This window comes from Penicillium oxalicum, chromosome VIII (genome assembly GCF_001723175.1).
Source record: "Penicillium oxalicum strain HP7-1 chromosome VIII, whole genome shotgun sequence".
NCBI lineage: Eukaryota > Fungi > Ascomycota > Eurotiomycetes > Eurotiales > Aspergillaceae > Penicillium > Penicillium oxalicum.
This window is the reverse complement of record NC_064657.1, coordinates 1312437-1336512: the sequence shown is the minus strand read 5'-3', so window position 1 is coordinate 1336512 and position 24076 is coordinate 1312437. Positions and strand designations below refer to the sequence as shown.

Genomic DNA, 24076 nt, shown 5'->3' with positions numbered 1-24076 from the left:
GTGGTATGTCATTGTCGTTAAAAATGGTATGTGCCACAGCGGTTCAGGCTATATACAAGACATTGGGTTGTGGTGGGCGATACAGGCAAAACGTGTACTTCCTCCTGCGGGTCGAATCTCTATGCGGACCTGAAAAACAGCAACGACCATCGCACGGAGGTTCTCGAGTATATGCAAGTCGTCATTTGAAGACAAGAAGAGCGCAGCAGCTCAAGGCATGGGGCCTCACTAGGGCTGTCACCATGGTTCTTTCCATCGGTGTTTTAGCGCACACAAACCTGAAGATGTCATGGGAATTAGTCAACCATCCTCGCGGGGTAAACATCAGATAAGAGTAATCACTTACGCCCTTCTCGCAGTATAGACCGATGCAGCAGGCTGTTGGTTGGCCAAAGAATGCAGCGTCGTTACAAGTCGCGTTACCCTGAAAGGCAAAACAAAACGAGCCGTCAGAATTATTCCAAGCATTCAACACTCCATGGATCGTCAATCTTCGTTACTTACCCCACGGCAAACCTCCAGGACTCGGGGAAAGGCGTGAGCAGTGCTGGCGACCAGACCACACAGGAGGATGGAGAATCGCATCGTGAAAGTAATATGGTGAAGCGGTCGGAAGTGGCGAGAATAATATCTGCAAAAAAAAATCGATTCCGGTTAGCGAAAAAGCAAGACAGACGATACTGACCAAAAGACAATCCAATTGAAGGGCGTTGGTCGAATAGACTGGTGAGTGTCGTTCCACCCCGAGAGCCGTGTCCTTGAAAAGGCGCAATGTGCAACCAAAAGAAGGGAAAAAAAGACTGAACTCAGGAGCAATGCTTCACTTACAATCAAGATATACAAAACCAGTGGTCGATATTGGCAGACGTCAGTATGGCTTCGGGAATGTCAGGTCACTGGGGCAGAACCTCTTATAGCATTCCTCTCGATTGCCGTTGCGGCAGGCTGGGTGGCGATGAACACGGGTAGGGGCTAGCAGGGCAGACGACGATCCATCCTGGGCTCCATCCGCCAAGCCACGATCTACAGGGGCTTAGGTTCACATCTGTATTTGATTTGGGGATGGAGTCGGCTGGGAAACTGGTGGTTCCCACTGCTGCGTGGCAGGGTCTGGGCAGTCGATCGCACGGCGGGTTGCATGACGAATCGATGGCCCCTGCAGGTTTCAAGCTCCCCCGTCCGTTCTGGTTTCTGACGAGACGATAGGTTCCATCACCACAGGAGAAGAGTCATCAATTGAGGTGAGACTCTCGGTTAAGAGCTGGCTACATACTGGAGCAGGACATTGTTTAGGTTTCAAGTCGTCTAAGCCTCCGAGGGGAGGTGTCAAAAGCTTCGCATGTCGAGGAAGAGACGGCTATGATGCTTTGCGCCCGAGTGCTTGTGTGTGCCTTGGGCCATCAACGGTGATCCACTGTCCGCCCCCTTTGAAGCTCCGGAGGTACACGCATGGTCTATCCAAGAGGTTGGAAATATCATCAAGCTAGGCACGCCGCGGCTAGAACGCCAGCTGAACCCTCCGCTCATTGTGGACTTGGTTGAGCCGAGACTCAGACTGCGCATCTCCCGGTAGTTTACCATGTGACTGGTAAATTCAAGTGTGCGTAGTCAGTTGACCAAATACAGAATGCTCGTCTCAGATAGATATGCTCGTTTCGAGGCACACAGTACGTACGTGATTGTTCCTGGAAACGGTAGGAACGGAAACACAGTCTCGCCCGTGTCTCACCTTCATCTGCAAGGCACTTATGTGGCTTTGCTTGGGGTTGACAACACGGTGAGTGAGACCAGTCAACCAAGACTCGCAGGCAGTGGTGCCCCAAGACTATCTTGATTCAACAAAGACCAGCGAGGTACAAGAGCACTCGCTCAATCCATGCTGGCGGGCTAAATAAAAATACATGGGACCCTTCTTCAGCATTTCTGAGAGCATCACCCTCCTATGCGGATTCTGAAAATACTAACGGCTAAATAGAATCAGCTTTGGAATCTGTATTTCCCTGCATAGCATATCTCTAAGCCGACTCTGCTTTATTGAAGAAAGGGTAATTACCCAGGAATGAGACCTCATGTAGAAACTTTTGTCTTCTTTTGCAAAGTTCCATGCAATGCTCCGGCGACTGTACAATAATCGGGCCTCTGGAGACTATAATTTTTTGATGTTTTATTGATCAACAGGATAGAACAAATCAATGGCAGGTTTGATGATAAATTTGATAAAAAGCGAGCGAAAGATTTAACGGGAGGGGTTTGTAGCTGGGGGCGAGATGGAGAGATGACTGGACTGGTATAGTTGAGTCAATCGTTACCGACTCTACACAAGATGAAATGTAGTATTCAACCGGATGTGTACTATCTGGAAATAATGCAGCTCAAGTAGATATTGTATTTGTAGAATATTGGAAGTTCTTGTTGAAATATGACTGTGCCTACATGTGTCGTTCGATGAAATGTCTTCACAGTAGGCATATCGTGTTACTACCACAATCTCGCAGATAAATCATTTCCTTCACGACATTGTGAAATCTCAGTTGACTGCTATAGGCTGAAGACCTAGAGTCGTGTTTCGGAAACAGATCGTGTCTTTGGGGGTCTGGTTGATGTGACTTATCGCACGCGCCAAGTTAAGTGTTTGTGTTTCTCCGAAGCGATGCGTCAAGTATGGGCCCATCCGACCGCCTCCCCTGTTTTTCTTCGTAGCTCATGAACTGAAACTCCGCCCTCAAGTCTGGCCTTGAATGCGCGTGGCCTGGTGGCTGTTGTAATTTCCATCCTCGTGGGCATCTTTCGATTGTGAGGTGCGAATAGTAGCAGTCGAGGTCAATCCTAGGGACGAAGTGAGAGTTGACGCGAAGAGACCTAATTATTCGCCTTGGAAATGATCATGGTCCCACCTACTTCCGAATCGCAGAGTGTACGACGCTTCGCTACGTCGAGAATCCTGCAAACATGCGCAATTTCAGTGTGTAATAAGCATCAACACCCTCGTGACCATCGCTACAAATCACACCATTCGTTCCGGACGGACAGCCCCCTGGGTTTCACGTGAACTGGCGTTCCTTCTCCACGGTCGCCTGTAAGGATTGATCAAATACTCGAGGCTACTTTGGGTGGTGAATCATGCCCTCCCACTAGCTGTTACTCTCACTTTGCTCGTACGCCGTCAGAATTTTCCCAACTTATCAAAATCTTGTTGGCTCGATCATGTTCTCCCAGCCACAAAGCGAACAATATGCATAATCGTTGAAGGATATCACCGGCCGTTCTCGAGCGAACGTGGTGGCGTCTACTGTTGTCTGACGAGGAGGTCATCACCCAATAGCGAGTACAAGCCTTGTCTCAGTCATCACTCGTCAACGGAAAAACGTGAAACTGGTACCTGACAAAGCATCCAAACAATGTTCGACGATACAAACGATACAACAAGGACGATCGTCTTGGTGCGCTTACTACCAGGAGCGTATTTTCAATCCGACTCTACCGTCTCTCCCCACCGGCAACTAGAATGGCTAGGATTTTGAAAAGACAAGCTTGGAGATCGATCGCGGCTCGGCTGAGATGTACCGGTCCGAGACCGATCAAAGTCCATGGGGTCATCGTGGACTATGGTCCGTGATCTATTCGAGTGAAATAATGATCGGGACCACCCTACCTGTACTTCAGGTCCTCCTCTTATTCTATTGAAGGATTTGGCCCTGTGACGGATCTGGGACCTGAGGGAGAGGTGGAGCCTACGATTCACAGAGAGCTCGTCATGGACTTCGGGACAGTCCAGAGCCCTGGAAGAGATGGTTGCATTCCTAACGGGTTCCACCCTGAGTAGCTTGGCGGGACGCAGCTCCATGCACCGTGCGCTGTTTTGGTCTCGTGGGGAAAGAAGCCTGGCTCGGTCTTGGGTCCATTTTAATAATCAACAGCTTCAACATGACTCAAATCTGCAAGTTTTCCTCGGAAAACCTCTGTCATCCCTGGTCAGCTCTTTGGTGGCCATCCAAATGCTCCCCCCCAAAACGGTCGGTTGCAGTTTCGTGTGTAGGCAACATCCACCGCGCACCAATCGGAACCCCGGCATCCCTGGACTTTTTTTTTTCTTTCCACGGCGCCACAACCTTCAAAAATTCCATTCGGCCCCGGCGCCTTGGGCGATCCTCTCGAGCACCGAGTCGGAGCGTAGTCAGACGGAGAAGTGATAGACCCACTCGAGTTGCCCGTCAGATTTTTTTCTTGGCCGGGGTTCAAGGGCCCTGAATCATCGTCCATGCCTCTTCTTCTCTCCACATATTTTATTGGTCAATAAAAGGGCATTACACGACAAAATTCCTGTCGGACCCCTTTGTTCCACGAAATTCAGTTGACCGTCTTGGATCAACGTGAACGTAGCCACCAGCGACAACATGACGTTATCCAGAACGAGTGACGAGGAGTCTCATGCGGCCAACATGACGGGTGGTCCCGTTGACTACGATCTCAAGGTGAAGGGCGAGAAGGCCCCATCGTCCAGGGATCTGGAGCCCTTTGGCAATGAAGATACTGCGGAGGTCAAGTACCGAACCATGAAGTGGTGGTGAGTATTAGCAATTGAGCTCTGAAGATCTGTTTCCATGTCTGCCAAGCTCTCCGTGACCATGTCAAGCTAATCATGACTCAGGCACTGTGGCATGCGTGCGTATCGACCGCCAGCCTTTTGAACTTGCCTATCAAAGGATTGTTTTTTTTGTTTAACCAAATGCTCTAATAGTGATGATTGCGGAGAATGTCTCAGTGGGAATTTTGTCTCTTCCCTCGGCGGTTGCCACGCTTGGCATGGTACCGTATGTGCTCATTCCCAGCTCAAGCATGAAAAGATGCTGACCATGGCTTGCTCAGTGCTTCCATCATGATTCTGTTCATCTCTGCCCTGTCCTGGTACACTGGCTACGCTATTGGACAGTTCAAGCTCCGTCACCCGCACATCCACAGCATGGGTGATGCTGGCGAGCTGCTGATGGGTCGTGTTGGCCGGGAAGTGCTCGGCATCGGCCAACTTCTCTTGTTGATCTTCCTCATGGCCAGTAACATCTTGACCTTCAACATCTTGATGAACGTCCTGACCGACCACGGTACCTGTACATTGGTCTTCGGTGTGGTTGGTCTAGTGATCTGCTTCCTCGGCGCTCTGCCGCGGACCATGGAGAAAGTTTACTGGATGTCTGTCATCTGTGAGTTTTCTATTTGAGTGTCCTGCGCCACCTTTTTGCTTTTATCTGACCAGCCTGTAGCATTCGTGAGTGTTCTGGTCGCCACAATCATCACGATGATCACCGCTGGTGTGGAGGCCAAAGGACCCGTTGTCAACGAGGTCACCACGAATGTCACCTTCCGTGAGGGGTTCCTTGCAGTCACCAACATCATCTTTGCTTACCGTAAGTCACACGCCCACAACAGACCACTTCAACTCGGGTGTCATTCGCAAGCACCCCCCACTGACTGACTGCATTCGATAGTCGCTCACGTTGCGTATTTCGGATTCATGTCCGAGACGGAGGACCCGCGCACCTTCAACAAGTCTCTTGCCATGCTTCAAATCATCGATACCGTGTTGTATCTTGTCAGCGCATTGATCATCTACCATTACATTGGCCCCAACGTCTCATCCCCGGCTATCTCATCGTTGAGCCCCATTATGAGCAAGGTCGCCTGGGGTATTGCTATTCCGACTGTGAGTCTACCGAGCGCGCCATATCTTCTTTCCTTACCTTCCTCTTCCCTATTTTGCAATATCTTCTCTGGATATCTACTGACGGATACAGACGATTCTCTCGGGTGTTGTGCTGGGTCACGTCGCCTGCAAGTACATCTACGTGCGCATGTTCCGCGGTTCCGACAAGATGCACAGTCGCAGCCTTCTGTCCGTTGGGTCCTGGGTCGCAATCTGCATTGGCGTCTGGGTCGTCTCCTGGGTTGTCGCAGAGTCGATCCCGGTTTTCAACGATCTGTTGAGTTTGATTGTGAGTGCTTGTAACCTTCAACCCCTCCTGGGCGTAGGCTAATACAAACCTTTGATGTAGAGTGCCTTGTTCGGAAGCTGGTTCAGCTGTAAGTGACACGAGTCCATTTCCTAAATGCAGTGGCCCCTGTCTAACTGATTCTTGCAGTCGGATTGCCTGCCGTCTTCTGGCTCCACATGAACCAGGGTCAGTACTTCCGCAACTGGAAGAAGGTCGCCCTGACGATTGTCAACATTTCAATCTTCTTGATCTCTTGTGCTATGGTAAGAACCCCTGTACCCGAGGGTCTCGTTTGAAAACCCTCTCGAGTCGTTGCGTATATCTAACCACATCGCTTAGTGTGGACTTGGCCTTTACGTTTCAGGTGTGGCGATTCACAGCGACTCGAGTTCCAACAGCTGGTCCTGTTCGAACAGTGCCTAATCGCAAAAGAGAAGGCGCATCACGTTGCGAGTGCACGATGTCTAACATTATGATGCTTGATGATTTCATTGCTCACTGCTCATCGCTGCATGGGCTGCATGTAGATTTGATACAACCAGCTGTACATAGAAGAAAAACGGGGTTTAAGAATAGTTTCGAAACAATTGATAGGCGACGTGTGCCTTTTCTATTTCAATGAACCGGCTAGTTGTCCACATTCGGCATAGCATACCTTGGAGCGTTGACTGGATTCAGCATGACTCGTGGGTTCGTACCGCCCGGAATATGCAGGTCGTGTAAATGGACGCCAGATCACAAGATTGTGGGGGTGCTGGATCACGGAAACCCCTGACCCTAGGATTTGTAGAACTGAGCACTGGAGCAAGACTGTAGCTTGCCAAGCCGGCGCAGTCGAGAGGTACATATTCAACGGGACAAAAACGCGAGCGGGTCCTTGAACGCGCCCAGACCGTTCCAAGCCGCTATCAGTTCAGTCACTGATTGAAGCGAGCACGGCTCAACACGGCGGCATCATTCCTCTTTTAATTCCCACGTGGCTATGGCTGCTCGCTTAGTCTGGAGGGATCTCAAGTTTGGTGGACTAGTTTGTCGGTGAACCGACCTTGCTTGCACGGGGTAATCTTCCCACGGACTGGATCCGATTGAGTTCGATGAGAGAAGCCTGAGGCAGCGAGGACGAGGGATGCATGCAATCTTAGCCGCGCTTATGATGACTCTTCTCGGCGGAGAAAGTTCCCATTCACACACACACCATCTGAATTCTCACAGGTGGGTTTCCCCGGGTCTTGTCTGAGGTGCAATTAGGTTTGCAGTCCTTTCATTGGTACTGACTCCAAACTTTGCTACTTTCCTTTTTCCCAGCCTGGATCATGGGGTTATGTCTGCCGTCCGCATTTAGCCCCAGTCTCCAGTGCTCCACACTGTGCGACTTTTGTTGGCACGGTTTCTCTGCGCGGAGGGAGCCGAGAACCGCAAGTTGACACGCCGTGTTGGCCGTGCCAGAGTGACTGGATTCGCCGCCCGATCGTGAGCGAACCGAAGAGCGGAACCCCCTTCGGTATAGCTAAAGCCGGCTCTAGATCTCGAGGCCGTCTCTTTCCAAAGACATACTTTCTTGCTCCGATAGTCATCTTCACATGCCATCCTTGACTGCTCAACATGGAGGAGCCTGTTGCGCCAGTCCTGCCAAAGACCAGGATTCCTGATTCTTTGAAACACAGTGCAGCACCCATTTTCGAAGAGGAGGCGTTTTTGTCGCCGGGCACATTCTCAAGTGCGGATGAGTATGCCGCGAATCCGCGCTTCCTCGAATTGCAGGAAGAGCTCCGTTGCGTGCTCTTCTCATCCGTTGCCAGCTTTGACCCAAGCGAAGGCACGTCGACGGTGCCTTCTGAGCACCCGGAAGCACAGGCCAAGTCCCGCCCGACACTTGACTTCACGAGGGTGTCTATTCCCAAAATCAGGTTGATCTTGTATCTCAAGAATTGGATCACCGAGTGTGCGCCGTATCTGGATAAATTCGATGAGTTACGCCATTTCGGCGTACACATTCCGATCCTGGCGCAACGGTCGCCGGCTTTGTTCTACGCTATTCTCGCCTTCTCTGCGCGACAGACTGAGCGCAAGGCTTGTCTGGACAAGGCCTACGATAGCCTAGAGCTCTATCAAGAATCGATCCGGCTCTTGACTCCCTTGCTGCAAGCGAAGGATCCTAATGTTCTGGTCACGGTGTGCATCCTGGCAGTCATGGAGCTCATGTCCGTGAGCCCCCGCGACTGGAGGAGGCACGTCGAAGGCTGTGCGGCCCTGTTCGACTCGTTCAACGTACATGGGCTGTCGGGAGGACATTTGTCTGCCACATTCTGGACGTACGCCCGCATGGAACTCTGCGGTGCGATCATCTCCGGAGGCTCCGAGTCCACCGTGTTGCCCTTGGAAAAATGGGTTCCCGCAGTGCCCGAGAACGCGACCCCCCGGGAGAAAGAGCTCATGATTCGCGACATGTTCTATCAAGACGGATGCGCTTCGCCCGACATGCATGCCAACTGGGCGGTGTATCTCTGCGCAAAGACGTGCGATCTCTCATGTCGCCATACGAGATACGTGGAGTTGGGCGAGCGAATCGAAGACCCTCGCCCCTTTGCCGAGCAATGGACCTCGCTGTGGGAAGAGCTGCAATTCTGGCTTGAAAACCGACCTCCTGCCATGTTGCCCATCAAAACTACCGGTATTGGAGGCGGTCAGATTTTCCCTGAGATCCTTTTTGCCCACTGGGCGGCCATATCTGGAAATCAACTTTATCATGCTGCTTGCATCATGATGCTTGATATGAAACCTCCAGGCAAGATGTTGCCTTTGGACAAGGCGCATTACTCGTCTATCTGGCATGCCCGTCGAGTCTGCGGCATCTCATTGACGAATCCTCATTCTGGAAATCTGATCAACGCCATTCAGCCCTTGTATATAGCGGGAAGATTGCTCAGCCATTACAGTGAGCATGTAGAGGTGGCCAAGCTCTTCAAAATTGTAGAAGAGACAACTGGTTGGGGAGCGCTCTGGAGACTGAAAGATCTGGAGCGGGCGTGGGGTTATGAACCAGGGGAAATTCTGGCTGTGATTTGAGAGTTGCAGATCTCGGCCTCTGGTCGCGCGACCTGGCAAGGCGTCTTGTTGATACCCAGATGATTAAGTTGAATTTTCAATGTATATCTTCCCTCCCAAAGAGGCCTTTCCATCACCATCCCTTACACTAATTTGCTGACTCCTCATGCTTGATCCAGTCGCGTATTTGAACGTAGGTTTAAGGACTTTTAGTTAAATCAATGTCTGTTCCGGCGTTCGATATTCCTAAATTCACAAGCACAGGGCCAATTAGGCTCGTTTGTCTCGATTGAATCGTTCAGCTGATCGATTTGATCCACGAGATCCTGGGCTGCGCCACGTGACTACACATACCGTAGGAACCTCGTTGTCTCCGACCGGTTGATGTGTCTTACTTTGACGTCTACTCGGGTCAGCTACCCACCCTTTTTTGTTGGTCTTGAGGCGACGCGGAGTGCTATAAACTCAATGACCAGGTTTGATCACTCCACGCGTGTCTCTGGGCTGGGGATATCTCCGCATCCTCCACAAGCTCGGACGCACCCCGCGTAACCAGCGTCGAGGAAAACCAAACGGTGCCTGTGCCTACCCGAACGGGTGTGATCAGACGACGCGCCCAAGCTGCGTTTGACAGTGCTTCCACGCTCATAACATAAGTGTGGACAAGCCTCTCCGCACTGCCGTCATTGGCCCGTGCCAGACCTTGTTTCGAATGCGAGGAATAGTGGGAATTGGGGACATGGAGGCGGCAGCAGGGTCTGCAGTGTGGGGAATAGGAGGAGGTGAGAAACCACCGAAGGTGGAGGGACCACTCGGCTGACCATCGCATGCTTTGCAGGTGAGAGTTTCCCTCTTCGGGCACTTGGCCTGTTGGGATTACCCAATCGACCCGCACCTCACCCGAGTCCAGAATCCCGAATAGTGTGAGGTTCCGAACCGCGATGCTAATCATCGCCCAAAAAGGCGATCATAGCCTCCAGCGACCCACGTTCCAGGCCAAGTGGCTGGCCCTCCGCACTTTGAACGCTCTCCGCGTTTCCTCATTTTCTTCCCTTTTCCGGGGCCACGCGATTTTTTTTCGGGAGGCCGAGCCCGGGGTAAAAGATTGCTTTAGCCTTTTTTCGCTAGGCTTGGAAGGTGTTTGGTCACGGTGGCAGGGATGAGAGCAACTGGGGAAAAAAAGACATATAACATCCCATGCCCACCCTCCCTCGGCCTGTCTTGGTAGGAATCAGTCAACCATCACTCTTCGACGCAATTGCCTCTGGATTCCCGTTGCTTTTCACTTGCGGGAAGCACTATTTCGACCAGTCCGCCATTTGCTCGGAACTGATTTCTCTCGGGCCGATACTTTCCTCGTTACACAATGGCCGACCGCACTTCAGTGGAGGTGGTGGAGGAGTCGCCACGGGTTCAGTTGGCGACCAAGTCGATGTGGCAGTCACTCTATGATAACCCAAAGGTCTTGCTGATCGCATTTTTCGCCTCGTGAGTCCCCCTTCTGATGGGATGTTTCAACGCCTCGCAACAAGGCGCAGGGCCAGTGAAAGTAAATCCTTGCTGATTTCGTTCGCAGTCTCGGTGGATTTGAATATGGATACCAGCAGGGTGTCCTCGGCCAAAGTCTGGTCATGACTCGCTTCACAGAGAACTTCCCCTCCGTCGTGGCGTCAACATCGGCGACTGGCTGGCTTACATCCATTCTGCAAGTCGGTGGTATTATCGGCTCCCTTGCCGCTGGTGTCCTGGGTGAAATCATCTCTCGAAAGTATACCATGTTCATCGCCTGTTGCTGGGTCACTCTCGGTTCATACCTCTACATCGGTGCCACCGCTGGCAACCCTGCGCTTCTGTACGCTGGCCGTTTCTTCACTGGTTTGGGTGTGGGTCTGTTCAGTGGTGTTTCTGGACTGTACAACGCAGAGATTTCACCTCCAGCCATGCGTGGTCTCCTCGTCTCCTTCTACCAACTTGCCACCATTCTCGGCATCATGATCTCCTTCTGGGTTGGATACGGCAGCAACTACATCGGCGGCACTGGTGAAGGTCAGTCCGACCTCGCCTGGCGCTTGCCTTCAATCATTCAGGGTATCCCTGCTGTTTGCCTGGCCTGTGGTATCTGGTTCATGCCCTTCTCTCCCCGTTGGCTCGTCAAGAAGGGCCGTGATGAGGAGGCCCAGGCGACACTGGCTTGGCTGCGCAAGCTGCCCATCGATGACGACCTGGTCCAGATCGAGTACTTGGAGATCAAGGCCGAGGCTGTCTTTGAGGAGCGCGCCTTTGCCAAGGCGGCGCCTCATCTTGCGGAGCGTGAGCGTCAGAGCGTGTGGATGAACCAGTTTGCGCAGTACGCCAACTGCGTTCGCTCCATGGACAACTTCAAGCGTGTCGGCATTGCTTGGCTCATCATGTTCTTCCAGCAGTGGAGTGGTATTGACGCGAGTAAGTTGCCCAGTGCACCGATTTTTTCTCTCTCTCCGAGTTATGTAGCTAACACCAGATGGCAGTTATCTACTATGCCTCCAACGTTTTCCAGTCGCTCGGCCTGACCGGCGGCACCATTGCTCTCCTGGCCACCGGTGTCACTGGTGTTGTCTTTTTGATCTCTACCATCCCTGCCATGGTAAGTCACCACTCTTTCTGTTCACTGACCGAGTGAATCCACGTGCTAATGCTCCCTCTTCTAGTTGATTATCGACAAGGTTGGCCGTAAGCCCATGCTGATCGTTGGCTCCATTGTTATGTTCTGCAGCATGGTCATTGTTGGAATCATTGTGGCCAAGTACCAGCACGACTGGCCTGGCCACGTCGCCGCTGGCTGGACTGCCGTTGGTGAGTTGACTCATCGCATTGAATCCCAAATACCAATGAGAAACGCATCAGACTAATCTCTTTCAGCTCTCATCTGGTTGTACATTGCCGGTTTCGGTGCCACCTGGGGCCCTTGCTCGTGGACTCTTGTTTCCGAAATCTTCCCTCTTTCAATCCGTGCCAAGGGTGTCTCCATCGGCGCCTCCAGCAACTGGATCAACAACTTCGCCATTGCCTTCTTTGTGCCTCCCATGCTGCAAACCTGGCAGTGGGGCACCTACATTTTCTTCGCTGCCTTCCTCTTCGTCGGCATCTTCTGGGTTTGGTTCTTCCTGCCCGAGACCAAGAATGCCAGTCTCGAGGAGATGGACCGCGTCTTTGGCAGCAAGAAGAACCAGGAAGACGCCGCCTTGCTGCGCGAGGCCCAGCGGGATGTTGGTCTGACTGCCTTTGTTGAGCGACTGGGATCGCCCAGCACTGGGGACTTGGAAAAGAAGCACGGCTCCGACTATGTCGAGTCTGTTTAAAAAAAGTGATCATTTTTCTGATGATCCTGATGAATAATTTAATCCGTGATGAACTTGACTGATGATTTTTTTGAGTGTTAATTTTTATTTGATTCAATGCAATCTTGACAACTTTTCTACAGCATCATTTGCACTACCACGTATATCCATGGGGAAGACTGCGGATACACAAAAATTCTTCCGTACCACTGATTCCTTTGAGTTCTTATAACTTGTTTTCTATTAGGTATCTGAGAGCGGGCATAGGTAATGTACTTGGAAAGGTAGTATAAGTGCCAGGGCGACACAGGACGGGCTGCTTGTATAGCTTCACGCCTTATCAGCTAATAGATGACTGCCGCGCCTCGGCTCCGGACTTTCTCTTACGCCGTTCCTCTGTTCAGTCATTATTTATGCCTTTGTCAAAGCTCGGTGATTAGCGCGCGTGTCGCGATTTCTCAAAACCATTCCCAGTGACCTTTGCTGGCGATACGACCAGAAAAGATACTCTGTTCACCTTATCGCAAAAACTCTGTCGATGAACCCTCAATGTGACGCGGAAATGAGTGAAGTCTTGTCATTGGCCATGAGGCCGTTGCGCCCAAGATACATATGGTTTCTCGTTGATTCTCCAGTTCGTAAGGGGCGCGTACCACCGTATCATCGCAGCCGACTGTGTTGCGCATTCGGTATGACTGCATTCAACTTTGTCGAAACGCGCGGCAATCTAAAGACTCATCTCCTATACGAACCTCTTGAGGGAGTTGAGAGACTCGAGGAATATCGACATGGGGGCTACCACCCCGTACAAATTGGATGAGTTTCACAGCCGATATTGAGTGATCCATAAGCTAGGATATGGCCCTCATTCAATTATGTGGCTGGCCCGTGATAAAACAGTCCAAAAATATGTTGCAGTGAAATTCTGCACGGCAAATTCAAATCCAAAGGAACTGGACGTTATTTCTACCCTCAGATGTCCGATATATTCTCCAGTCCACAATTCCGCAAAGGCGATGGTCCCTTCGATCCTGGAAAGATTTACTATTCATGGTCCAAATAGCAGTCATGCTTGTTATGTGACCGCACTAGCCAGGGCTAGGCTCTCTGATGTAAAGGACGGTTCGTGGATCCGCTTGTTCCAGCTTAATGTAGCCCGGTCATTAGCTACACAACTCGTTCTCGTTGTGAATTATATACATGCCAAAGGTATAGTCCATAGAGACTTACACCTAGGCAACATTCTTCTCAAAGTTCCGTCTACTTTCGACCAGATCACCGTCGAGCAATTGTATGAGAAGTACGGAGCCCCGGAGCTTGACCCGGTGGTTCATTTAGATAGCAATCCGCTTCCTCCTGGTGTCCCCTCCCACGGCGTTACATCCATATAGCTTGAGGAAGCAAGTGAGAAGATCACCCTTGCAGAAACCAAGATCTTGCTCTCAGATTTTGGTGAAGCGTTTATATACTCAAGTGAACAGCAGAAATACAAATCTCGCATCCCCCTTGTTATCCGTCCGCCCGAGGCTCGGTTCGAATCAGACAAGCCCTTGTCTTTCTCCTCGGATATTTGGACTCTTGCCTGTACTATATGGTCTATTATCGCTCAGCGGCCATTGTTTGAAGGGCTCCTCGCAACGGAGGACGACGTCACCTGTGAGCAGGTCGATACTCTTGGCGTTCTGCCACCTGAATGGTGGAGGAAGTGGGAAGCTCGACGAGATAAATTTTCCGAGGACGACAAGCCATTGAACCGTAACCCTTTCCGATCTTGGCATAATCGATTTAAGGATCGTGTGCAACAGCCCAGGCGAGATAGTGGGATGCCGATATTTGACGTGAAGGAGAGGGACGCAATCTTCGACATGCTACGGCCGATGCTCTCATTCAGACCCGAGAATCGTCCAACTGCCCAGCAGATTCTCGAGTCAGAATGGATGGTGAAATGGGCCTTGCCGGAACATGGCAAGATCAACAATGATGTATAGTTGCTCTCGGGTCGAACTGTGAGCGTCAATTTAATCAAGCCTTGCCCAGAGGGATATATTGAAGAACGTGATATTTTGACCAATCTTGGCCTTGAATGTTTTCTTTTTTCTTTTTTTTTTAGGAAATGGATAGGTCTTGGTGCCTGTGGAACCCAAGCCTTTCGCGTGCATTCTTATTTCTGAAGTCCATTGCTGCAAAGCGGTCTGACCCGAATATAGACCTCAAGATGAAGATTCTCGTCTATCATGTTGGAAAGCGAAGGCTGCCTTCCGATGACGGAATTCGTTGGGGCTGGACTCCTCGTGCAAGTTCGACGGGATGGAACCAAATCCACTTTCCTCAACGGCAACCTTTTTGACGCCAGGAAAGACCGACCGGTAGGACTCTGTCCAAATTGTACGATATCTTGTGAAATTGATATCTTTAGATTGTTCGCATTGTGATTCCCTTGATCGCGACCAGCTCTATGGATTTAGGTACGGTCCTCAGCATTAAACATGCGAGAAGCATCACGTGGTCGAGACCAGCACTGGATCCGCGTGACCGTCGAAAGGCCGGCCAAAATCCGCCGCGCCACACGAACTCTCCCAGCGGATCGTCTTTGAAAAAAAAAAATCCCGCCAAACGACCCATTGAGCGACTGTGCGGTCTTTTCAAAGATGACCCACTCGTAGAGGGGAAGGCCAAACTCGACCGTTGATTTGCTGCCCCCGCTTGTAATTTCCTGCCCCATCGGCGCTCTCCGCAGGGGAAAAAAGTCCGCGCAGTTCTTCCCCGGAGAGAGAGCATGGAGCCTCCGAATTGCCTATTTTGCTCCTTCTGTCGCTTCCCCAGATTCTGTACGTCCGTGGCCATGCACGCCAAGGTGTGCAGTTGCAGATAGCATGCCCCGAAAACCAACTCCCCCTGGGAAGCAGAGAGTCCGGACAGGCTGTCTGACGTGTCGCAAGAGGCGGCGGAAATGCGACGAGCAGAAACCGCGCTGTGCCAATTGCGAAGTCAAGGGCTTCCCTTGCAAGTATGGCACAGATTTGGCCTTTGTGCCGCCCCGATCGACTGATGCGGGACTCGGTGCGGGCCAGGTCTACGGATCTATCACTGTACGTGACAGGATCCTCGTGTCTCTCTGACCGCTGGCCATTCGAAAATGCTAATCGGAGAGGGTAGTTTGTGGATGACTCTCCCACGGCACATGCCGCAGCGAAAGAGAAGTCTCAGCAACATGACAGCGATCAGTCGCGGCGTCAGTCTATCATTTCGGCCGCAGAGCCCGCCTCAAGGAATGGGGAAAGCGCAAGGAATCCACCGAGTGCAGCAGTGTATCAGCATACATCCGAGACCCGCACGATGCTGAATCTTCACGATATGCTCACGTCCGATGTGCCCCTTGAGCCGCATCAAAGTGCGGCTCCCTATCGACCTCCTACGACCACGGCATCACAGTCGCCTCATGACAGTCGTGGCTCGTTCAGTCATGGTCCCCAGCTACCTCTTCGGGGTCAACTGGCACATTCAGTCACAGCCTTATTGGCGACTAATCAGGAAACAGACCTCTTAAGGCACTTTCGATATAAAATCTGTCCCTGGCTGGATGTGGGAGACCCGGAGGGTGCGCTCGGAGTTCAGGCTCTTCTTCTTTCTCGTACTAACCGGCCGATACAGGCGGCTGTCCTCGCCCTCTCTGCGAGCCAGCGAGTACTTACTGCTGACCCGACGCATATGGAGGACCACGACAGTGCCGTCCGTTTTGGATCCGAGGCCGAGGAAACTCTTGCCTTTGAAGCAGATCTAGTCAGGTCGGCGGGGCGAGCACTCCTCCTCTTTCAGGATCTCTTGCAGTACGGACTACAACAATGGAGAGACGTCCTTACGCCACACATCGAAAGCCTTGGCTTTCTACTACACCCCGTTGCTATGCAGGACGAGTTGGGCGAAGCAATTTTCTGGCTTCATTTTCGGCTCGATTTGGCTACATCAATTCTCACCGCGAAACGACCCCTTATTCAATTTCGCTCGTACATCAATCGCGACGGCTCTCCGATTCAAACCCCGCGCCCTCCCCTACAGTCACCTTCCGTCAATCAAGTCTACAAACATGCCTTGTCGTTGCTCGGCCACTGCCTCTCTTTAATATATGGCGGCCCCGACGCCTCACACCCCCAAAGTGCATCATCGCCTTCTGAATTTGCCGCCTTTTCCTCATTGCCTCAGTCTCGCTTCCTGTCCCAATGGACATTTCTCTGGTCGGACTGCCAAAGATGGTACAACGAACGACCCGTGGACGCGCAACAAATCGTCGATGTCCGCGGCGGCGAGGCGGATAAGATCGACCCCAACCGTGACTCTGCCTTACCAATACTGATCTATACCACTCCAATGGCGCTGGTCGCCAATGTTGTTTATCACATCACCTCTCTACTCCTCTTGGGGTATAAACCTCGTCTTCTTAAATCCTTACCGGGACCACGATGCTTCACATCGCATATCTGGCATGCGCAGTCCATTGCCGGCATCGCCGCTAGTAACGAGTCCTGCGAACAGTGGGACCCGGTGCTCATTGCGAGTCTTCTGCTCGTCGCTCGAGATATGACCCATCAATCTCAACAATCGGTACTGATGGGGATTTTTCGCCAAATCACCGCGACTACGGGGATCAACCTGGACCGCGAAACTGAAACACTCCAGTCGGGGTGGAAGATTGCACGTTTTGACGAGGATACGGATGACATGGACACGTGAGAGGCTTTCTTCTATTATTTTACTGTTTCTTGTATATAGGAGTTCTTGTCATGTAATCATTTATCTGGGTATTTTTGCCCGATTTTCTTTTTGCTGTTCTGTTTGACCCCCTTTTTTAACGAAGTCGTCGCCTCATTCAAGGTCGTAAGCAAAGGGAATGCTCTGCATGGCACCTGCAGAGGTAACGCACTTGGCTGCCGCAGCATTGGCCTGCTTGACGGCGATCTCAATCTCATCGTCGAACTTCTCCAGCGGCTCACCCTTGGCGAGGAAACGCGCCAGTGCTGTGGAAAAGTATCCGACAAAAGTATCGCCCGCGGCCGTGGTATCCACCACCTTGGCCACTCGCACGCCAGGTACAGCACCGCTACGACCACTGCGCGTAGAGTAATACACGCCCTTGGCGCCCAATGTGATCAGAACAACCTGCACATTGGCGGTATCATGGAAATGCGGCGCAAGCTGCTCGGGCTTCAAATCGTCCAATTCCGACGGCTGTGCGAGATCTGAGACGGACAACCCTGCAATAGACCGGGACATCTGAACCGCCTCTGTCTCATTCATGATCAGCACCGAGGTGTTTTTCAAAGTATTCAGAGAAATCCCCTCAGGATACACGGGAGCCGGGTTAAACACAACGTGAACTCGATCCTGCGCGGACTGTGCACCCGCCGCCGCCACACCGTTATAATGCTCCAACAACTCCAAGGTCGTCTTGCGCGGGATTTCACCCTGCAGCACGACCATCCCGGCCTTGGGCTCCTGCTGCTGCACGGTCTGAACGATTGCCGAAACATCATTCATCATGCCCGCGTGGTTTGCACCGGGGACGACCAGAATGCGATTCTCGCCACCGGCGGCTTCCTCGACGATAATTGTCGCGGACCCGGTCTGGGCCGTTGCGGATTCCTCGACGTTGGTCGTGCTGACGCCGGATTTTTCCAGCGCGGGCTTGAGCAAGGTCGCGTAGTGGGGGTCATTTGCGCCGACGGCACCGATCATACTGACGGCAACATCCTGGGCGGTTGGCGATGTGAATGAGGCGCGACCGCAGGCGGTGGCTTGGTTTCCGCCCTTGCCGCCGGCGGTGATGGTGAGGGAAGTTGCTGTGAGAGTTTCACCGGCGCCGGGACAACGAGGGGTCGATGTGACAAAGTCGATGTTGAGAGAGCCGATGACGGCGATGTGAGGTTGTGTGGTTGAAGAGGACATGGTGTGTGTGTGTGAATTTGGGTGTGGGAGAGGAAGGACTTGTGTGTCGGATTCAACCTTTGTCTTGTTGATTTGAAAGGGTGGGAAATGTTGACGGGATCAACTTAATTCGGGTAGGAGTGGTTGAGAATTAATGGAGTCGGTAGTGAAGAATGTTCCCACTTTCACGGCCGAGCTTGCGAATATATGACGCCTCGAGCAGGTACAGTATGTGCTTCAAGTGCGTAGGGTAGGGAAGGGCAAAAAAAAGGAAACCCAGCAGTCGCGTGTCGAAGCACGATAAATATGGTTAGAAAAGGTGAAAAAAAATTCAAATTCAAAAACTATCACATTGAAATAATAACATCGAGTCCCGTCATCCCTCCGTGTTTCCCTATTATCGAGCTTCGTCCGAATTCCCCAACGAGACACTGTAATTGCCTTAAGTGCCATCCACAAAAGCTCCCCTCCCCAGAATCCCCAACAAGGCAATCGTAGGCTACGTATTGCCCCGAACAAGTTAGTCCTTACCGAGTCACATGAATCAATTACGCTCGCCGCGGTCCACCCCCGCGCAGTCGTTTTCGGCTTCCCGATCGGGTCCTGTGGTCTCGGCCGCAACTTGTACATGGGGAAGGTAAATCCATGAGAACGGATTTAGGAGACTGTGCGATAGTGGATACTGAGTCCCATTATGTATACACAGACTACTGATACCCAGATATAAATTGAAAAAAACAAAGAAAAAAAAACAAATGCCCTTCCCCGCTCAAAAAAGGGTCGGAATTTAGTCCCGCCCTAGTACGGTCAGGTCTCTCACTAGAGGGGTGCGGGGTAAAAATGTGAAAGTTGGAGAAGCTACGTACTATGAGGTCTGGGGACAACGTCAGCTGCATTACGGTGGTATTGTCCATTTAGCCATAATGGATCGGGCAGACCGTTGTTCACCTATGCATAGGTGGTAGTAAGTAGATACTTCTATTACCTGAAATCGGAACTGGATGTGTATAGTACTAGATGTATGGAATGAACGGGTAGAGTTGCACTTTTTGTTGAATGTATCATCCATTTGTTCGGGTTGGGTCATCTTCGATTAGCTACCTAAACGAGGATCATCTGATGTCCTGTGACAGACGAATATATATTACCTCCAGTCGATAAATAGCTGGGTACCCGAGATGAATGTTCGAAGCGGGAAAATTAAGCGGGCTCTTTTCTATTATGCTTGAAGCTACTGCTACATCAAGTCATAGAGAGAGCGGAGTACGTACTTACGATAATCTACAGTACTGAGTGATCGAGAAGCGGGTACATCCAAAGCTAGGTACTTATCCAAGATGTCAAGATCCTATATCGAATCCGACTGTTGATTCTACGCGAGTAAATCACGGGGTATAGGAGTTTTCTTCAATATTTCCATATGCTTGAGATTGCGTTTTATTACTATTTAAAGCTGATCAGGAACATAAATGTGAGCACGGAGGCTATGTAATCGACAGGTCCATGTCAAATGAGGCAACTACAGGCGTGTGGACCCGGCTCCATTTGTCAGCGGAGCTTGGATGTAAGTTGAGACTGGACGAAATATACGCTGAAGCCTTGGAAAAATAATTCGTTCCAAATGGATGGCATGGGATGAGACGTCAGATCCTAATGTCCTGCATTTCAAACCAGGTTTACCACAAAACAAACAAGGACGTGCCGCATAGGATTGAAAAAATATTTAGAGATGCTCGATAGGTGAAGATGAGCCACCGGACGGGCCTTCTGCATTTGACTGCTCGAGGGTGATTGAATCTTATCTTTGACAGCCAACAAGAAAACAAAAAAGGGTGGAGCAAAAAAAAAAAACCAAAAGAAAACGCCCCGTGCCTCCCACTCTCGCAAAACTCCACAAGACCCGCCGAGGAAAAGACGTGCACAAACACCAAACCATGAGTATCACGCCTGAAATCACTTCATTCGAACCCAAAACAAATATCGCTGGCGGATTTGGGCGACGTCATAGACAATATACTCGTTATACTGTAGATATGCTTGTGCCTCATCCCGTTGCGTGGCCCCCTTGTCAACATCTGGGATCCGAACGCCTTTCAGGTTCTCATTGATGGCAGTAGCATCCTTCCAGCCAGCAGGTATGTCGCGGCCCTTGCCCAAAGTGGCAATGCTTCCAGCGGCTTTGCAGTGGGAAGCGGCTGCTGAATCTGCATCGATACGCTCAAACATCGGGTCACCCAGCTCCGCATCGCAGAGCAGCAGCAGACCCATGCCAGCGCTGTTGTATGTCCAGCAGTAGCCGGCGGATTTGCTGGACATGTCTGCGAGATAGACACCCTTGCCGAACATGTACCCGTTGACGGCTGGTGCTTGGGTGGTGCAACGCAGACCCTGACTGAGGATACCACCAAAGTTGGTACTGCGAGAACCGTGCCAGAGAAGACGGCGGTCGCTCTTTTCAAGCTTGGCAAATGGCGAGTTTGCAAATCGATCCGTCTCACCTTGACGCTCAATGCGGAAGATATCGATGACCTAGAGAAGCAAAGACTTCAGATTAACAAGATGGCGAGGATAAATGGAAATGGAACAGCAAACCCACCTCGTAAGTCATGTAGTGAGTCGCCCCACGAGAGTTGTTCAAGTAGTTGGTCAATTCGTTGAATTCGGCAGATTGGTGATCCACTTGCGACTTGTCAGCTTAAAGTCATGGTGAAGCGGTCGAAGATAATTTTGCACTCACATCGTGTCATCTCTTGCATGCCCAGGCTTTGGAATTGGCGATCCAGCGGGTGAATAGTGTCATTGGCCTCTTTGGACACCTTGAGAATCTCATTCGCAACGTCCATGTCCGTCAAAGCTTCCAAAAGATCGACTTCCTTTTTGATCATCGCGTCTGATGACAGCACCGGAGGTCTATTACGCCCAAAGACGTGAGGAATCAATGTGAAGTATCTGTTGCTCAACGTCTCTTGGGCGGCCAAAAGGCTGAGACCGTATCGTGACGTTGATAGTGTTCCATCACTCAGCAGCTCAGCGAGCTCCTTCAACACGGAGAATCCCGCCTTGAGAGTTCTCTCACTGAGCTTGCCCAGGGGCAGCTTATTCGCGTCATAGGACATTGATGCCAACGCGGAATTGATATGTTGCAGATTGAAGATGAATGCCATCAGATCCTGCAGCGGCTTCTCAAGCTTACTTTCGACTGATGGCTTGTCTTCGCCAGGCTCTTGTTTCACTCCCTTTTTATCTTTCGCCTTGCCCTCATCCTCCTCATCTTCCTCGTAGTTCCGTTCAAGATAGGTGTACTTGTTGTTCTTGGGGGCATCGTGACGCTTAGCCCAAGGCAGTCCGCTTTTGTCCCTGAACTTCTTCTCAAAGAACGACAAAGCTTGATCAAACGAACCCACGCCTGAAGACGCAGACTGGCCATGCTCTCCCACGCGTCCCCAGCGAGTCCAAGTGACATACTGATCCTTGCCCGGAGAAACGAGCAGTTGAATTAGATAGAATTTGTTGTTGTTGGCAGTCGCATTGGTCTGATTCAAAGTGGCATCCCAGATCACACCAGATGAATCAATGAAGACCTCAGGATCTGCATACGAGGGTTAGCGCCTGAACAATTCCTTTGCTTCCCCCCCCCCCCCCCCCTCAAAAAAGCCAACTCTAAGCCTGGGTCACTCACCTTCAAAGGCAAGATTCTCCCTCAGGAAGCCGGAATCCACTGGAATTTTCAACTTCTTGGGCGTTGATTCTGAAGCTGTCTTCTGCTTTTTATTGGAAATTGTGGATGATGCATCTTCCTCTTCCTCTTTAATGGATCGCTTCTTCTTCTCAGCAGCTGTTGTTGTAGAAGATTTGGCCGTCTTCTTCGCAGCTTTCTTGACGTCGGCGTCTTCTGTCTTTGAATCGCCATCGATGACAGCCCCGTTGTCCTGTGATTTCGCCGACGCTTTTCGAGTAGCTCTCTTGCCACTCTGGTCATTGTCATTATTTGTCTCGTCCGCCTTGGTGACGTCGGCCGTTACACCCGTGTCCAGAAGATAAGGCTTCTCTGCGATCGGACTCTTCTTCGCGGACGAGTCCACCAGCCAGTCAATCGAGACAATCTTGCACTTGGGCAATTGCGACGCAGCCAGATCTAGACCCAAGGTATTAGTGATACAGTGTGACCGACGAGCGACAATCATTCACACAGCGCATTCTCACATTTGGTAGTTTTTTTCTCGACCTCTTTCGCTGTGGTGATCAGATGCGTACAGTCATCGTTGACGGTTGGAGCGAACGTGGCACCCTGTTCTTCGACTAGAGCTTTGATCGCCGCTGCACGAGGAGAAGACAAGGAAAGCAAGAGTCAGCCTCAAATTCCACTCGTAGGTGGGGTTGACCGTATTGGAACAGCATGTGAGCTGTCATCTCATTCGAGAGAGGTGGGCATTACCTTGTTTATAACCAGCGATGGTGCCACTGACAGCAATCACCAAGGATTTGAATTTTCGAGGAGCCATGTCTGGGTCAAGACGGACTGAATAGAGCTGCAGGTGTTTGAAATTTGTTAATGGGAAATGAGTCAGGGGCCAACTGTCAACAGCTGGTCAGCGCCGAGGCGGATACGAGGTGAGCAGCAGCCGGTTTCGAGGCTAAGTCCAGCAGAGCGTTGACGGTCCGGTTTTCAACGCTTCAGGATCAAAGATCGGGGCTCAATCGTTCAAATGAGAATAAAAGAGTACTCTGGCATTTGAAAACAAAAACAAAAACAAAAATTAAAAGTCAATTGATACGACGCAACACGGGATCCAGCGAACCCTTTTAAGTCTTGTCAACGAGAGCTACAGGCATGGTGCAGCCTGACATTTTAGGCGCCCAGGGGCGCTGCTGCCTGCACAACTCGCAGGCAACACCCGCCAAGTGGGGGCGGACTCTCGAACTAACTGCTTGTTGGGGTGGAGGTGAGAATCTAAAACTCCGCTTGGATGACGATGGAGGGCATATTCTAATGCAGTTGGAAGTCTTGATCAGGGGTCTCGTTTCTCTTGACACGGTCATTGACTCAAACATGTTGGGCAGCCGGGCAAGAATGATCTCTCGCATGGTATTCTAGAGCTTGGCACCGTTTGATTTGCCGAGTCTTTGCCGGGATTAGAGGACCTAGAGGATAGCTCCATGGACGGAATACCAGAAAAGACCATCTGACTGCTCGAGGTCACTTGGTGAATCGACTTTGTCTAAGTTGTTGAATCCAACGATCATGTTGCCAACTATACCGTATGTGAAAAGCGAAGCTTTCATTCTGGGTCCTCTTCAGAGCACTTTTAAGGAGGATTTTTGCCTGACCGGCACATGACAATAGCCTAGGTGTCCGATTGTCAACGATTGATCGCCTGAGGAAATCAATGTTTCGACTCTGTAGAGGACATACATCGATTTGTTCGAAACATGATGGTCTAGACGATATCCGTTATAATTGAATGCTTACCCTGCAATTCCCGATGGAACCGGCTGCCAGTTACTAGGAAGATCGATGTACCATGGAATATCTGCCAAGTGATCCAAGAAAGTGACAATGGTCAACCCCTCGACCAATTATGATAGATGATGCCGCCGCACGCGAAGGACCCATGATCCCCGAAAATAAGAACATGATGAGGTAGTTTTGATGAGAAAAGCGCAAGATAAAAAGAAAAGAGGAAGTCAGGAGGAGTTAGGTGATAGCCACAAAAAATATAAAGCAAGGCTCTGCAAACCAGAGTTTGCCACAGATAAACTGGAGAAGACGACCGAGCTGGGCTGCATCAGATCACGCAGCAGAAAATA

At 51.0% G+C, this 24076-nt stretch overlaps 8 protein-coding genes across 8 annotated transcripts; 5 read left to right on the top strand and 3 right to left on the bottom strand.

Moving 5' to 3' along the window:
• Positions 1 to 263: 263 nt before the first annotated feature.
• POX_h09765 (uncharacterized protein) lies at positions 264 to 585 on the bottom strand (the record flags this gene model as incomplete). Its single annotated transcript, XM_050118512.1, has 3 exons — positions 264 to 278; positions 347 to 424; positions 505 to 585. The coding sequence occupies 3 exons, from the start codon at positions 583 to 585 to the stop codon at positions 264 to 266; spliced, it is 174 nt and encodes a 57-aa protein (XP_049965299.1).
• Positions 586 to 4394: 3809 nt separating this feature from the next.
• Positions 4395 to 6410, top strand: POX_h09764 (uncharacterized protein; the record flags this gene model as incomplete). Its single annotated transcript, XM_050118511.1, has 10 exons — positions 4395 to 4564; positions 4649 to 4662; positions 4739 to 4811; positions 4867 to 5198; positions 5259 to 5402; positions 5484 to 5698; positions 5790 to 5987; positions 6048 to 6075; positions 6135 to 6250; positions 6327 to 6410. 10 exons carry the CDS (start codon positions 4395 to 4397, stop codon positions 6408 to 6410), a joined length of 1374 nt encoding a protein of 457 aa, XP_049965298.1.
• Positions 6411 to 7589: 1179 nt separating this feature from the next.
• Positions 7590 to 9053, top strand: POX_h09763 (uncharacterized protein; the record flags this gene model as incomplete). The annotated part of the gene is made up of 1 exon (XM_050118510.1): positions 7590 to 9053. One exon carries the CDS (start codon positions 7590 to 7592, stop codon positions 9051 to 9053), a length of 1464 nt encoding a protein of 487 aa, XP_049965297.1.
• Positions 9054 to 10398: 1345 nt separating this feature from the next.
• On the top strand, positions 10399 to 12370 carry POX_h09762 (uncharacterized protein; the record flags this gene model as incomplete). The annotated part of the gene is made up of 5 exons (XM_050118509.1): positions 10399 to 10520; positions 10609 to 11474; positions 11540 to 11655; positions 11720 to 11864; positions 11931 to 12370. 5 exons carry the CDS (start codon positions 10399 to 10401, stop codon positions 12368 to 12370), a joined length of 1689 nt encoding a protein of 562 aa, XP_049965296.1.
• A 995-nt stretch (positions 12371 to 13365) lies between these two features.
• On the top strand, positions 13366 to 14337 carry POX_h09761 (uncharacterized protein; the record flags this gene model as incomplete). Its single annotated transcript, XM_050118508.1, has 2 exons — positions 13366 to 13677; positions 13741 to 14337. The coding sequence occupies 2 exons, from the start codon at positions 13366 to 13368 to the stop codon at positions 14335 to 14337; spliced, it is 909 nt and encodes a 302-aa protein (XP_049965295.1).
• An 885-nt stretch (positions 14338 to 15222) lies between these two features.
• POX_h09760 (uncharacterized protein) lies at positions 15223 to 17077 on the top strand (the record flags this gene model as incomplete). The annotated part of the gene is made up of 2 exons (XM_050118507.1): positions 15223 to 15438; positions 15506 to 17077. 2 exons carry the CDS (start codon positions 15223 to 15225, stop codon positions 17075 to 17077), a joined length of 1788 nt encoding a protein of 595 aa, XP_049965294.1.
• A 132-nt stretch (positions 17078 to 17209) lies between these two features.
• POX_h09759 (uncharacterized protein) lies at positions 17210 to 18289 on the bottom strand (the record flags this gene model as incomplete). Its single annotated transcript, XM_050118506.1, has 1 exon — positions 17210 to 18289. The coding sequence occupies one exon, from the start codon at positions 18287 to 18289 to the stop codon at positions 17210 to 17212; it is 1080 nt and encodes a 359-aa protein (XP_049965293.1).
• Positions 18290 to 20221: 1932 nt separating this feature from the next.
• Positions 20222 to 22770, bottom strand: POX_h09758 (uncharacterized protein; the record flags this gene model as incomplete). The annotated part of the gene is made up of 6 exons (XM_050118505.1): positions 20222 to 20797; positions 20865 to 20947; positions 21006 to 21857; positions 21948 to 22403; positions 22472 to 22585; positions 22704 to 22770. The coding sequence occupies 6 exons, from the start codon at positions 22768 to 22770 to the stop codon at positions 20222 to 20224; spliced, it is 2148 nt and encodes a 715-aa protein (XP_049965292.1).
• Positions 22771 to 24076: the final 1306 nt, after the last annotated feature.